At 49.4% G+C, this 13,429-nt stretch overlaps 2 protein-coding genes across 2 annotated transcripts in view; one reads left to right on the top strand and one right to left on the bottom strand.

Moving 5' to 3' along the window:
- LOC123767354 (uncharacterized) overlaps nucleotides 1–13,429 on the bottom strand; it is a 126,182-nt gene that overhangs the window by 81,747 nt on the left and 31,006 nt on the right.
- LOC123767458 (uncharacterized) overlaps nucleotides 4,345–13,429 on the top strand; it is an 11,325-nt gene continuing 2,240 nt past the window's right edge. The window contains exon 1 of the mRNA XM_069313174.1: nucleotides 4,345–4,448. Coding sequence (XP_069169275.1) covers nucleotides 4,345–4,448 — 104 coding nt within the window. The remainder of the gene's footprint in view (nucleotides 4,449–13,429) is intronic.

Below are 13,429 nucleotides of genomic sequence, written 5' to 3'. Positions count from 1 at the left end.
TGCCCGTGTCACCCCCCTTTGGTGCCCGTGTCACCCACTTTGGTGCCCGTGTCACCCACTTTGGTGCCCGTGTCACCCCCCTTTGGTGCCCATGTCACCCCCACTGTGGTGCCCGTGTCACCCCGTTTTGGTGCCCGTGTCACCCCGTTTTGGTGCCCGTGTCACCCTGGTACCCGAAGCAGCGTTGAACGACTCATTTACTGTTAAGTCCTGTCGGCTCCGCCTTCTCAGCTGGCGAGTCCGTTAATGACGTCATAATGTTTTAGTGTTGACGTCACGGGCGTGGGGGGACGTCGACGTCACGGGCGTGGGGGGACGTCGACGTCACGGGCGTGGGGGGACGTCGACGTCACGGGCGTGGGGGGACGTCGACGTCACGGGCGTGGGGGGACGTCGACGTCACGGGCGTGGGGGGACGTCGACGTCACGGGCGTGGGGGGACGTCGACGTCACGGGCGTGGGGGGACGTCGACGTCACGGGCGTGGGGGGACGTCGACGTCACGGGCGTGGGGGGACGTCGACGTCACGGGCGTGGGGGGACGTCGACGTCACGGGCGTGGGGGGACGTCGACGTCACGGGCGTGGGGGGACGTCGACGTCACGGGCGTGGGGGGACGTCGACGTCACGGGCGTGGGGGGACGTCGACGTCACGGGCGTGGGGGGACGTAATCACGGGCGTGGGGGGACGTCGACGTCACGGCCGTAGACGCAAGCAAGATAACGTTGCCAAAAAGAACGCTTATCCTTGACGTCAGTTATGTCAGTCCAACATTACCCAACTGAGCGTCGCCGACCTGAATTCCGATATATATTCCCGCGGCACTTAACTGTTGTGGCCGTTAAAGATGGACCCGCCCACAACGGCTCCCAGCACGCCTAGTAGACCTCCACACACACACACACACACACACACACACGAAAAACAAACGCGAGACGCCGCCCGTAATACCGCGAGCGCGCGCACCCCGCCCGCGGGGTTTTGGCGGGCCGCTAGGTGGCGGGGGAAGAGGGGGGGGGAGAGGGGGGGAGAGGGGGGGGGGGAGAGGGGGGGGGAGAGGGGGGGGGAGAGGGGGGGGAAGAGGGGGGGAAGAGGGGGGGAAGAGGGGGGGAAGAGGGGGGGGGAAGGGGGGGGAAGAGGGGGGGGAAGAGGGGGGGGAAGAGGGGGGGGGAAGAGGGGGGGGAAGAGGGGGGGAAGAGGGGGGGGAAGAGGGGGGGGGAAGAGGGGGGGGAAGAGGGGGGGAGAGGGGGGGGAAGAGGGGGGGGAAGAGGGGGGGGAAGATGGGGGGGAAGAGGGGGGGGAAGAAGGGGGTGAAGGGAGGGGAAAAATGGGGAGGGGGCAGGATCATGAGGGAAGGGAGGGGGAAGGGGGGGCAGCCCATATAAGGCGGGTGTGGGATATGACGTCTGTATGAGGAAGGGGGGGGAGAGAGAGCTCCCCCCTGGTGACGTCACTGGCAGCCACAAAGCCAGTCATTAAATAGTAAACAACCCCCCCCCCACACCTCCCCTCCCCCCCGTTTTCCACCTCTCATCTCACAAACTAAAAAAAAATTATTCCCCAGAACACATTGTGACACTGGTGTCCGCTCACCGCCTGGTTTAGGCGGTTAGTTCAAGTGTCAGAAATGGCCGCGACAGGAATTGATTTCTCGGAAGTGTGCGGTGACTAGATACATAATGTATATATGAATGTGTATTACAGCGTATAAGAAGCTCACACCTTCAATGACAAGACGATTCGTCAACGAATTGTAAAAAATCTCGTTATCTAGCCGTGCCTTAACCTAACAATGTAGCCTAACCGAGTTTAGCACAGTCTGGCTGTAGCACAGGCTGTAGCACAGGCTGTAGCACAGCCTAACACAGCCTAGCTAAGCTGATACATCCTAACCTAACAGTATAAAAGGTCATAATATATAGAAAACGAGCTGTGGGGATTCAACAAGTGTACTGTGACTTGACCAAACCCCAAAATTATCCTCGTGGGAGATAAGCCAAAAAAACTGTCGTACTAGAAAATTAAAGCGGCTGGCGAAAGTGACGTACTGTCCCGTTTTCTGTTGTGGGTCCTCTGGTAGGTTAGGAGAGGGCTCTTTAAATTAACCATTTCTTGACGTTGGGGAAACCTTGGGCGGACGGGGGTGGGGGGAGTGGGAGACGGGGGTGTTAATGGGCCAGGGGCTGCTGCACCTGCTGCTGCTGCTGCACCACCGGTTTGGTGGGGCGGCCTTCCTGAATTCCGACTCCATCCGCCTTACAAGGAAGAAACCGCCACCAAGGGACACCTTTTCGCTCCCAGGCCCCAGTTCATTGTCACGGAGGGCATGGCTTTTGGCGACATGATGGTGCGTGTGTGGGGGAGGGAGTGAGTGAGTGAGTGAGTGAGTGAGTGAGTGAGTGAGAGAGAGAGAGAGAGAGAGAGAGAGAGAGAGAGAGAGAGGAGATGAGAGAGAGAGTGAGAGAGAGAGAGAGAGAGAGACAGAGAGACAGGAGAGAGAGAGAGAGAGAGAGAGAGAGAGAGAGAGAGAGAGAGACAGAGAGAGACAGAGAGAGACAGAGAGAGACAGAGAGAGACAGAGAGAGACAGAGAGAGACAGACAGAGAGACAGAGAGAGACAGAGAGAGAGAGAGAGAGAGAGAGAGAGAGAGAGAGAGAGAGAGAGAGAGAGAGAGAGAGAGAGAGAGAGAGACAGAGATAGAGACAGAGAGAGACAGACACACATACGTGCCAGACAAGAATGAGCTGGTCCCAGCACTCCAGTAGATTACCTCTCTAACCTCTCTCAGAAGAAATAATCCAAACACTAAAAGAGAAATACTGTCAATTCATATACAAATAAATATATAACCCATGAAACGCACACGTTTTCTGTCACACTTCAAATTTAACCATAATTGTCCTTGTTTGATAATACGTGACTCAGCAAGTTGGGGGGAATTGGGCAGTTACTAATTTAAGGACAAGACTGGCGGCAATTACCAGTAAACAGTCAACTTGTGCTCTCTACTTCATATTTATATGTATGTGCATAAAGGTGAGGCTAGTAATAGACACTGAGCAACTCTTGCCTTTATAGTCACTTCCGGATACCCGCATTTGCTGGCTCTCGCTCTCGCTCTCTCTTCCCAGATACATCTGGCTCAGACAGATGTGTCTGGGAAAGGTGTGTGGGTGCCAGATGTGTCTGGGAAGGTGTGTGGGAGCCAGGTGTGTGTGAGCACAATGTACCATAGAAGGAATGGACGAGTCTAGAGTTAAGAGTACGCGACTGTCCTCACTCCAGACACCCTCCCTTTAGTCCGCCCACCACTACCACACCCACCCGTCCACCACTACCACACCCACCCACCACTACCACACCTGCCCACCTCCACACCCACCCCCTCCCTCACCCCATACTCCCCAGTTATGACGTCACAGTTATCTGGTAATTTCTGAATCCAGAAATTTTGGGGGATGTCGAAGATTTTTAAATACATCTCAGACGTTGAAAATGATGAAACTCGAGGAAATATTCATGAAATTGTAGTGCTAACATGTTCTTTGCTGAATGTACTTTTTCATTTTGTTCGTGTTCTTACCTGTATAAACCTGCTCATTTCGTTCATTTCTAAATATGGTTCATTTCAATTAATAAGGCATAAGATAGCCAACCATTACGAAGCTAAAGGCAAGTGGAGTCGCCAAGCCGTGACGCAATATCCACCCGGGGTGCTAAAAGAATGCACGGAGCAGCTAAGCCAACCCTTTTTAAATCACCTCTCTCACTAAATCATTAGTCAAGCACTGTAGGAGAATCATGAAGGGTTGCAATCAGGGCGCCCAAGCCGGGTTCTGCTGCGGAACCCCTCAAGGTAACTAGGGGTTTCGCCCGAAGGTAACTAGGGGGTTCCGCCCCAAGTTGACTAGGGGGTTCCGCCCCAAGTTGACTAGGGGGTTCCGCCCCAAGTTGACTAGGGGGTTCCGCCCCAAGGTAACTAGGGGGTTCCGCCCCAAGGTAACTAGGGGGTTCCGCAAGATACTAATAAACTAACTCTAATCATATGCAATTTCTTTTTTTATTATGCACCCCATACCCATCCCGTGGGCGGTGGTGGAGAGGTTACAGAGGCACATAATAGGTTCAGGAACTGAACTCCATAGCTCGTCTAGCTAAGCAAATGACAATCTTTGAAGCTAGTTACACAATTGTTAATGTTTAATTCACATGTACACTTACACGTACCCACACACACACACACACACACACACACACACACACACACACACCCACACACACCACACACACACACACCAAATAAAGCCAAGACCCAACCAAAACTGCCATACAACCACATCATGATGAGAACAACAGTGAAAGAACAGGTGATGAAACTGAAAAATGGAGAGGATGGGTACACAGAGAATGATAAAGATGTGTATAAAGAACTCAACAAGAGACTCCAGTAGGTCTTCACAACAGAGCAAGGAATAGTCCCTGAACTAAGAAGGGGGGTGGCGAAATTGAAATTGAAATAAGTTTATTGAGGTAAAATACACACAAAGGGATGAGGTAGCTCAAGCTATTCTCACCCCATTCAGTACAACGTGTTAATATATACATAGACACACATCACAAATAAACATTACCGAACATTCTGAGAGATAAACATATACATTTCCTCCTTCACAAGTAGTATGTTATCAGACGTACACACAAATACTTTTATGACCTAGAGGGGGTGGCGATAAACCAAGTAGACTTGGAAGATACCGAAATGACCAGAGATGAGATTAGGAGGTTGACCAGACCACACACTAGAAGGTGAAGGGACGACGACGTTTCGGTCCGTCCTCGACCATTCTCAAGTCGATTGTGATTCTCAAGACAATCGACTTGAGAATGGTCCAGGACGGACCGAAACGTCGTCGTCCCTTCACCTTCTAGTGTGTGGTCTGGTCAACATACTTTAGCCACGTTATTGTGACTCCTCGTCTGCACGAGATTACGAGGTATCTGCTTGGGTGACTAAGGCTATTGAACCTGATGGATTCTCACCAAGGAGGGTAAAAGAGGGAGGGTAGAATGTACTGCCCCCCCCCCCCCTTACCATGTACTCATCCCGCAAGCACAACTTGGTGAGTACATACACACTAAAAACACGACACATACTAAATGGCTTCTTTCCTGTACCACGCCTGCAGTGGCTGGGGTCGATATACACGGGTATCACCCCGCCCCTACCCCCCCATCCACACCCCCACTACCCCTTCCACACCCCCCCCCCCTTCCACCCCATTGCGGTGTCTGGTGTCTCCTGTGTACTCACCTAGTTGTGCTTGCGGGGGTTGAGCTCTGGCTCTTTGGGCCCGCCTCTCAACTGTCAATCAAGTGTTTACTAACCATTTTTTTTTCCACACACACACACACACACACACACACACACACACACACACACACACACCAGGAAGCAGCCCGTGACTGCTGACTAACACCCAGGTACCTATTTACTGCTAGGTAACGTACGTGTGTGTGTGTGTGTGTGTGTGTGTGTGTGTGTGTGTGTGTGTGTGTGTGTGTGTGTGTGTGTGTGTGTGTGTGTGTGTGTGTGTGGTGTGGTGTGGAAAAAAAAATAGGCTGCTCCTGTTCTGAACCCGTGTTGTCCTGGAGTCAAATTCACGAAGCGGTTACGCAAACACTTACGAACCTAGCCATCTTTCCTCAATCTTTGGCGGCTTTGTTTACAATTACTAATCAGTTAATGAGCTCCGAAGCACCAGGAGGCTTTTTATAACAATAACAACAGTTCATTGGGAAGTTTTCCTGCTTGTAAACTGTTTTTTCGGTCATTTCTTTGTTGTCATCTGTGAAAGTTCCATCTTCCTTGCGCAGAGGTTAGATATTAAATGTAGTTTTTGCTCCTGATTTTACATAAAAGGGAAAACTATTTTGGGATTCTTTTCCATTTCACTAATGGTCTTTTTAATCTTCCCTCTCCTGGATTTTCTATTTCAATCCTTGCCTCTTCAATCGTTTCTATTTCTCTACATAGCCATCCCTCTCATTCTTGGGACAGTCATTCCACGTTTACGGTAATTTATTCCACAAATCAACACCCTTGTTTCCAAACCAGTATTTACCCAGGTCCTTCCTAAAACTGTAACATGGCGATTTTAAATTCAGTGTTTCGAGTTGTGTTGTTATATTTGAACTGATAAATATCGCCTTTGTAATAGTCTTCCATAATACAGTGAGGTTAACTCCTTGAGTTAAGTGCCAAGTGACGACGGTGCAAATTGTTGATGCTATTACTCATAGTGCCAGAGTGAGGTGCCTGCCAGGAATGTTTATACGCTGACTGCCACACTGCTGCCACTCTGCCACTCTGCCACCACCACTCTGCCGCCACCGCCGCCAGCCCCCCACAGGATGCCTCTGACTCGTCTGGGAAAGATAGACTCATGTGGGAAAGGTAGACTCATCTAGTGCTCACTACTAGATGTTTGGGAAGTGGTGGGAGTCAGGTCCAGCAATGGGTTACCCATTGGTCTATATCACCAGCACACAGCACCGCTCCTGTGCCAGGTAAGTCCACTACGGGCTCACCATAGCCCGTGCTACTTGGAACTTGTTCCGAGTAGCTGAATCTATAACAACAACAACAGCCTGTATGTTAATTCACATTTCTATCAGTAACTCGAGGTTATCTTGTTATCTTTGGGGTTAAATGGTGTGTACTTAGACCAGTTCTATGTTAACGGAAATAGTCTTGAGAGCCTAACAGTTATTGATTTAAATAGTGAGATAACTTGTAGATTGATCAAGGGGAAATAAATGTCAATTATTTTAATTGACGGTGTGAAATGTTGTGTATAAATGCATTAAAAATTAGTTTATATCGTTCTTTATAAATTGCATTCGTATCGTCAGGTATTTCCCGCCATGATGTTATGACTTTCTCTTACGTTTGTTAAACTCCAAACTCTTGGACTGGACGGTAGAGATTGATTGATTGATAAAGATTAAGCCACCCAAAAGGTGGCACGGGCATAAATAGCCCGTAAGTGGTGGGGCCCTTTTGAGCCATTACCAGTATCAAGAGCTGATACTGGAGATCTGTGGAGGTGCGACTGCACCCTGCGTGACGGGAGATGTCTCCCGTGAGGCAGGTGTTGTCTGGGGGGAGAGGTATAGCTTACCCATAATCTCCCCCCCCACACACACCTCTTGCCCCCCACATCTCTTGCCCCCCCCCCACACCTCCCCCTCTCCTGTTGTTTACCTCTGCGCTCTGTCACTTGTGTATTTCCGGTAACGTGGCTATTTTAGAGAGCACCTCCCTGTACTGGCCGCGTCGCGTTCGCACCGCGGGCGGCTTCTCCCGCGTACTGCACGAGAGCTGAGCCACCACCACCACCACCACCACCACCACCACCACCACCAGTTGTACACGCTGCTGGCCATTGTGGCGCTTAGCTCCGTTGAAGCAAGAGCTTTCAGCCGCAGCAGCAGCAACAATACTTGCAATATTTGCAACTGCGAGTGACGTTGATGATGAAGATTAAGCCACCCAAGAGGTGGCACGGGCATGAATAGCCCGTAAGAGTGACGTTCGGTGGCTGGTGTATAAATATCCCGGGACACTGCTGCCCTAGTGAAGCCCTTCACCCTCCCTCCATCCCTCAGTGCTGCCCTCCTCCACCCGCTCTAGTATTGATGTCCAGTATCCTAAGATGCTCTAGTATTGATGTCCAGTAGCCTAAGATGATCTAATATTGATGTCAAGTAGCCTAAGATGATCTAATATTGATGTCCAGTACCCTAAGATGATCTAATATTGATGTCAAGTAGCCTAAGATGATCTAATATTGATGTCAAGTAGCCTAAGATGATCTAATATTGATGTCAAGTAGCCTAAGATGATCTAATATTGATGTCAAGTAGCCTAAGATGATCTAATATTGATGTCCAGTACCCTAAGATGATCTAATATTGATGTCAAGTAGCCTAAGATGATCTAATATTGATGTCAAGTAGCCTAAGATGATCTAACATTGATGTCCAGTACCCTAAGATGATCAAATATTGATGTCAAGAGAACGTTGAGGGCGTGAACATCATTCCATAACATCATGTATGTTTATTGAGACAAGAAAGAAATACATCACAAAGGGATAGAGTAGCTTAGGCTATTTCTACCCGCCCCCCCCCCTCGTCCAGTATTTGTGTACAGCGATGGCTTGCGTCCGTTATCTGCGTCATGCAGTGAGAGTTTATCTTATTGCGTCACATTGTTTGGTCAGCATATCTTCACCTCGCGTTATTCTGATGAGTCACGGTAACGTGGCTGAAGAGTTAATCAGTATGGTGACTCATTAACACTGTTTGGAACATTTCGTTGTATCTGTGTGGGTGTGGGTGTGTGGGTGTGGGTGTGGGTGTGGGTGTGTGGGTGTGGGTGTGGGTGTGTGTAATAAGCTTGCTTGCTTGCTTATTGCGCGCGCACACACACACACACACACTTACTGCAAGCATATATCGAGGTTTATACACGGACGAACAACTAACCTTTTCCAGGATGTAACCCCCCCCCCCAACAAGTTGACTAACTCCCCGGGTACCTATTTACTGCTAGGTGAACACGGACATTACACGAAAGGAAACGTGCCCAACCATTTCTGCCCCGCCCGGGAATCGAACCCTCCATCCCCCTCCCCCGATTGCGAGTCGAAAACGAACCCTGGAATGCCTATGTACACGAGTCGTTAGTGTAGGGTTGATGGTGACCTTGAGGCGGCTGTGGGAGGCACTGTGCCACCCCTCTGGCACTGTAGGTGTCGGGCCAAGTGCGGCCAGCCTCACATGCATCAGAAGAAAATGTATATATGCTGGTTAGCATTGTAAATGTGTGGCCACGTCTGTGGTAGAAAATAAAAAAAAAAAAAAAAAAAAAAAAAAAAAAAAAAAAAAAAAAAAAAAAAAAAAAAAAACACTAAATGCTGAACGAGTGTCGCTCTTCGCTACACATAGTGAAGGACGGGGTCGTGCAAAGTGTAGAGTCATTACCTAAGTGTAGTTACAGGATGAGAGCTACGCTCGTGGTGTCCCGTCTTCCCAGCACTCTTTGTTGTATATCACTTTGAGACTACTGACCATTTTGGCCTCCACCACCTTTTCATTTAGCGTGTTCCGTCTGGCACAAGACGGAGTGTAGAAGACAGTGGTCCTGGGCAACACAGGATGGTCCTATACAAAACACGGTGGTGTTGTACGACAGTCTGACTGACTCAGGTCAACACTGTTACACCTACACACACACACACACACACACACACACACACACACACACAACCACCCACACACAGAGTGGTAGACGGTTGGAACAAGTTAGGTGAGGTGGTGGTGGAGGCCAAGACCGTCAGTAGTTTCAAAGCGTTATATGACAAAGAATGCAGGGAAGACGGGACACCACGAGCGTAGCTCTCATCCTGTAAGTACACTTAGGTAATTACACACACACACACATTCCACCTCTGTCTGTGTGTGTGTGTGTGTGTGTGTGTGTGTGTGTGTGTGTGTGTGTGTGTGTGTGTGTGTGTGTGTGTGTGTGTGTGTGTGTGTGTGTGTGTGTGTGTGTGTGTGTGTGTGTGTGTGTGTGTGTGTGTGTGGTGTGTGTGTGTGTGTGTGTGTGTGTGTGTGTGTGTGTGTGTGTGTGTGTGTGTGTGTGTGTGTGTGTGTGTGTGTGTGTGTGTGTGTGTGTGTGTGTGTGTGTGTGTGTGTGTGTGTGTGTGTGTGTGTGTGTGTGTGTGTGTGTGTGTGTGTGTGTGTGTGTGTGTGTGTGTGTGTGTGTGTGTGTGTGTGTGTGTGTGTGTGTGTGTGTGTGTGTGTGTGTGTGTGTGACTGGCATGACTGGAGAACCACAGCCAACCCCATTCCACACGACCGACACAATCTTCCCCCCCCCGTCACTAACTGGACTGGAAGACAGCCCATTAAACCTGGACAACCAACTCCGCCACCCACCAAACACCCCGTTAACACACTATCAATGTAACCCTCACCCGCAGGACCCCCATTAACCTCCAGCCCCCCCCTCCCCCACCCCAAGTGCCCTGAGGCAAGGGGAACAGGCAAGGGGACTGAGCTACAAGGGACCTGAGCTACAAGGGACCTGAAGCAAGAGGCACACATCTACAAGACAGCAAGCAGATCAGGAGGAAACACAGGAACAAGGGGGGGAGGGGGGGGGTGCAAGTCGTAAGCTGTAATTTAAGGTCATAACAAGGTGGAATCGCAGAGTTAAAGCGCCAATTAAGAGGCAAATGAGAAGGGGGCCTTACAGGAGACGGGTTGATCACCTGTTGACGACCTGTCACGCCCTCTCCACGCTCCCTCAAGTATACGTTGCTTTTGCAACGTATACTTATCATAATGTAAAATAAGTGACCTATTAGTTGAGAGGACGGCTTGGTTGATGAGGCCTTGGCACACCAGCGCGCGCGAGCGAGAGAGACAGAGAGAGACAGAGACAAAGAGACAGACAGACGAGTGAAGACAGAGAATAAACGAATACCCAGTATTCGTTTCAAGTCAAGAGGGCAGCAGTCTATAATACCGCCGACAAAGGGATCCCGCTCACCCTTCACTTCTGTCCGAGCATCAAATCCAATTCTAGTTTCACGAGGTACTCAAGCGGGAGTGGAAACGTGTCCATCAATTTGATTTCAAGAAACTGTTACAATCGATCAAGTACAATTGATGTGTGGAGGTTGAGGCGGCCAGAGACCAAACTCCCTCCCCCTCTCCCCCCCCTCTCTCTCTCTCTCTCTCTCTCTCTCTCTCTCTCTCTCTCTCTCACACACAGCGTCCACGAATTTTCCTTCCCATATTTCTTTCCTACCATTGGATAGGGGAGGGGGCGAGGGGGGGGGGTTTCTCGATTCCTAATCTAACTCTCCGTGATTTAGATTCCCTGTTATCTTCTTGAGGTTACCTCGAGATGATATCGGGGCTTAGCGTTCCCGCGGCCCGGTCCTCGATCAGGGCCTCCTTTTTGTTACACACCGTCAGGAAGCAGCCCGTAGCAGGTACCTATTTACTGCTAGGGGTGAAATAAACTCTGCCCAATATGTTTCCGCCTCCACCGGGGATCGAACCCCGGGCCACAGGACTATGAATCTGAAGCACTGTCCACTCAGCTGTCAGACCGCTGTGACTAGTAGTGTTGCTTTCATCCTTTGTGCTGTTGTTGCTGGTCGCTGGAGTGCGTCTATGCGTGCTTTGTTAGTGTCTGTGTGGGTCTTCTGTTGCTTGCTCGGGGCTGCTATCTTACCAGGCCACTATATTTGCTATTTGTTATCAGAGTCCCAGTGATGGAGCCTGTGAATCCATTTATACAATCTACTAGTTCCTCAAACTTCCACTTTCTTGAGGTTATCTTGAGATGATTTCGGGGCTTCAGTGTCCCCGTGGCCCGGTCCTCGACCAGCCCTCCACCCCCAGGAAGCAGCCCGTGACAGCTGACTAACTCCCAGGTACCTATTTACTGCTAGGTAACAGGGGCATCAGGGTGAAAGAAACTCTGCCCATCGTTTCTCGCCGACGCCCGAGATCGAACTCGGGACCTTTGCTTTTGCTAGGACTGCAACTCTCCCTTCCTAGCCTATGTTTCCTTTCTTTATTGGTATCCCACTGGATATATATCACATCTCGTATTATATTTGGTTTCTACTATTTCAATAATTTTTTTCAATAACCATTTCTTTTAGTTCCTCTGCTTTGTTTGTAACTCCAGTCAGCATTGGGGTAACCATACTTCAAGCTCTTCTTAAGGATACTAGTTTCCTGAATTCTCAAAAGCACTCCCGTCCATTTGTGTATGTGATGAATGGTTGTGAGATTTCTAACCATCCATTGGCTTTCTAACCACCAAGCAACTGCATGTCAGACCTTGGGAACCTGGGACCAGATTCACGAAGCAGTTATTCAAGCACTTACGAACGTGTACATATTTCCTCAATCTTTGACGGCTTTGGTTACATTTATTAAACAGTTTACAAGCATGAAAACTTTATAGTCAACTGTTGTTATTGTTATAAACAGCCTCCTGGTGCTTCGGAGCTCATTAACTGTTTAATAATTGTAAACAAAGCCGCCAAAGATTGAGAAAAGATGTACAGGTTCGTAAGTGCCTTGCGAAATCTGCTTCCGTGAATCTGGCCCTTGGACTGGGGTTTATGGAGCACTAGGTCCGAAGACCCCCCAATCAGCACAAGACTGAGCCCCCACCCTCATCACTCATGCTTACAAAACAATTTAGAAACTCTGAAATGCTATCCGCGCTTTTCGGCAGAGTTGTAGAAAATGGTTATAATTCCGCTTTTGGAATATATAAGTGTCCCCCCTAGTTCATAAGAGCATCGGATTAGATGGTTCTCAAACCTCGACTCTTCGTAGTGTCGAAGTCTTACTGACAGGTATCATTCAGTCATTACCTTGATGGACAGGTGAGTCATTCAGTCATTACCTTGATGGACAGGTGAGTCACTCAGTCATTACCTTGATGGACAGGTGAGTCACTCAGCCATTACCTTGATGGACAGGTGAGTCATTCAGTCATTACCTTGATGGACAGGCGAGTCACTCAGCCATTACCTTGATGGACAGGTGAGTCATTCAGTCATTACCTTGATGGACAGGCGAGTCACTCAGCCATTACCTTGATGGACGGGTGAGTCATTCAGCCATTACCTTGATGGACAGGTGAGTCATTCAGCCATTACCTTGATGGACAGGTGAGTCACTCAGCCATTACCTTGATGGACAGGCAAGTCACTCAGCCATTACCTTGATGGACAGGTGAGTCACTCAGCCATTACCATGATAGACAGGTGAGTCACTCAGCCATTACCTTGATGGACAGGTGAGTCACTCAGCCATTACCTTGATGGACAGGCAAGTCACTCAGCCCATTACCTTGATGGACAGGCAAGTCACTCAGCCCATTACCTTGATGGACAGGCAAGTCACTCAGCCCATTACCTTGATGGACAGGCAAGTCACTCAGCCATTACCTTGATGGACAGGTGAGTCACTCAGCCCATTACCTTGATGGACAGGCGAGTCACTCAGCCATTACCTTGATGGACAGGCAAGTCACTCAGCCATTACCATGATGGACAGGCGAGTCACTCAGCCCATTACCTCGATGGACAGGCGAGCCACTCAGCCATTACCTCGATGGACAGGCGAGTCACTCAGCCCATTACCTCGATGGACAGGCGAGTCACTCATTACTTAGATCACAAGTAATAAAGTAAACACATGGCAAGATACTTTTCATACCCACTTACAATCATCGCCACCTGGACCCATTACCTGCTAACATAGTGTACGAATATATTTTTATACGAAATATACTAATTTTTTGTATAATTTGTACGAAAT

This window comes from Procambarus clarkii, chromosome 74 (assembly GCF_040958095.1).
Source record: "Procambarus clarkii isolate CNS0578487 chromosome 74, FALCON_Pclarkii_2.0, whole genome shotgun sequence".
Taxonomy (NCBI): domain Eukaryota; kingdom Metazoa; phylum Arthropoda; class Malacostraca; order Decapoda; family Cambaridae; genus Procambarus; species Procambarus clarkii.
Note: the sequence above shows the minus strand (reverse complement) of the source record. Positions and strands in the feature narration are given on the sequence as shown.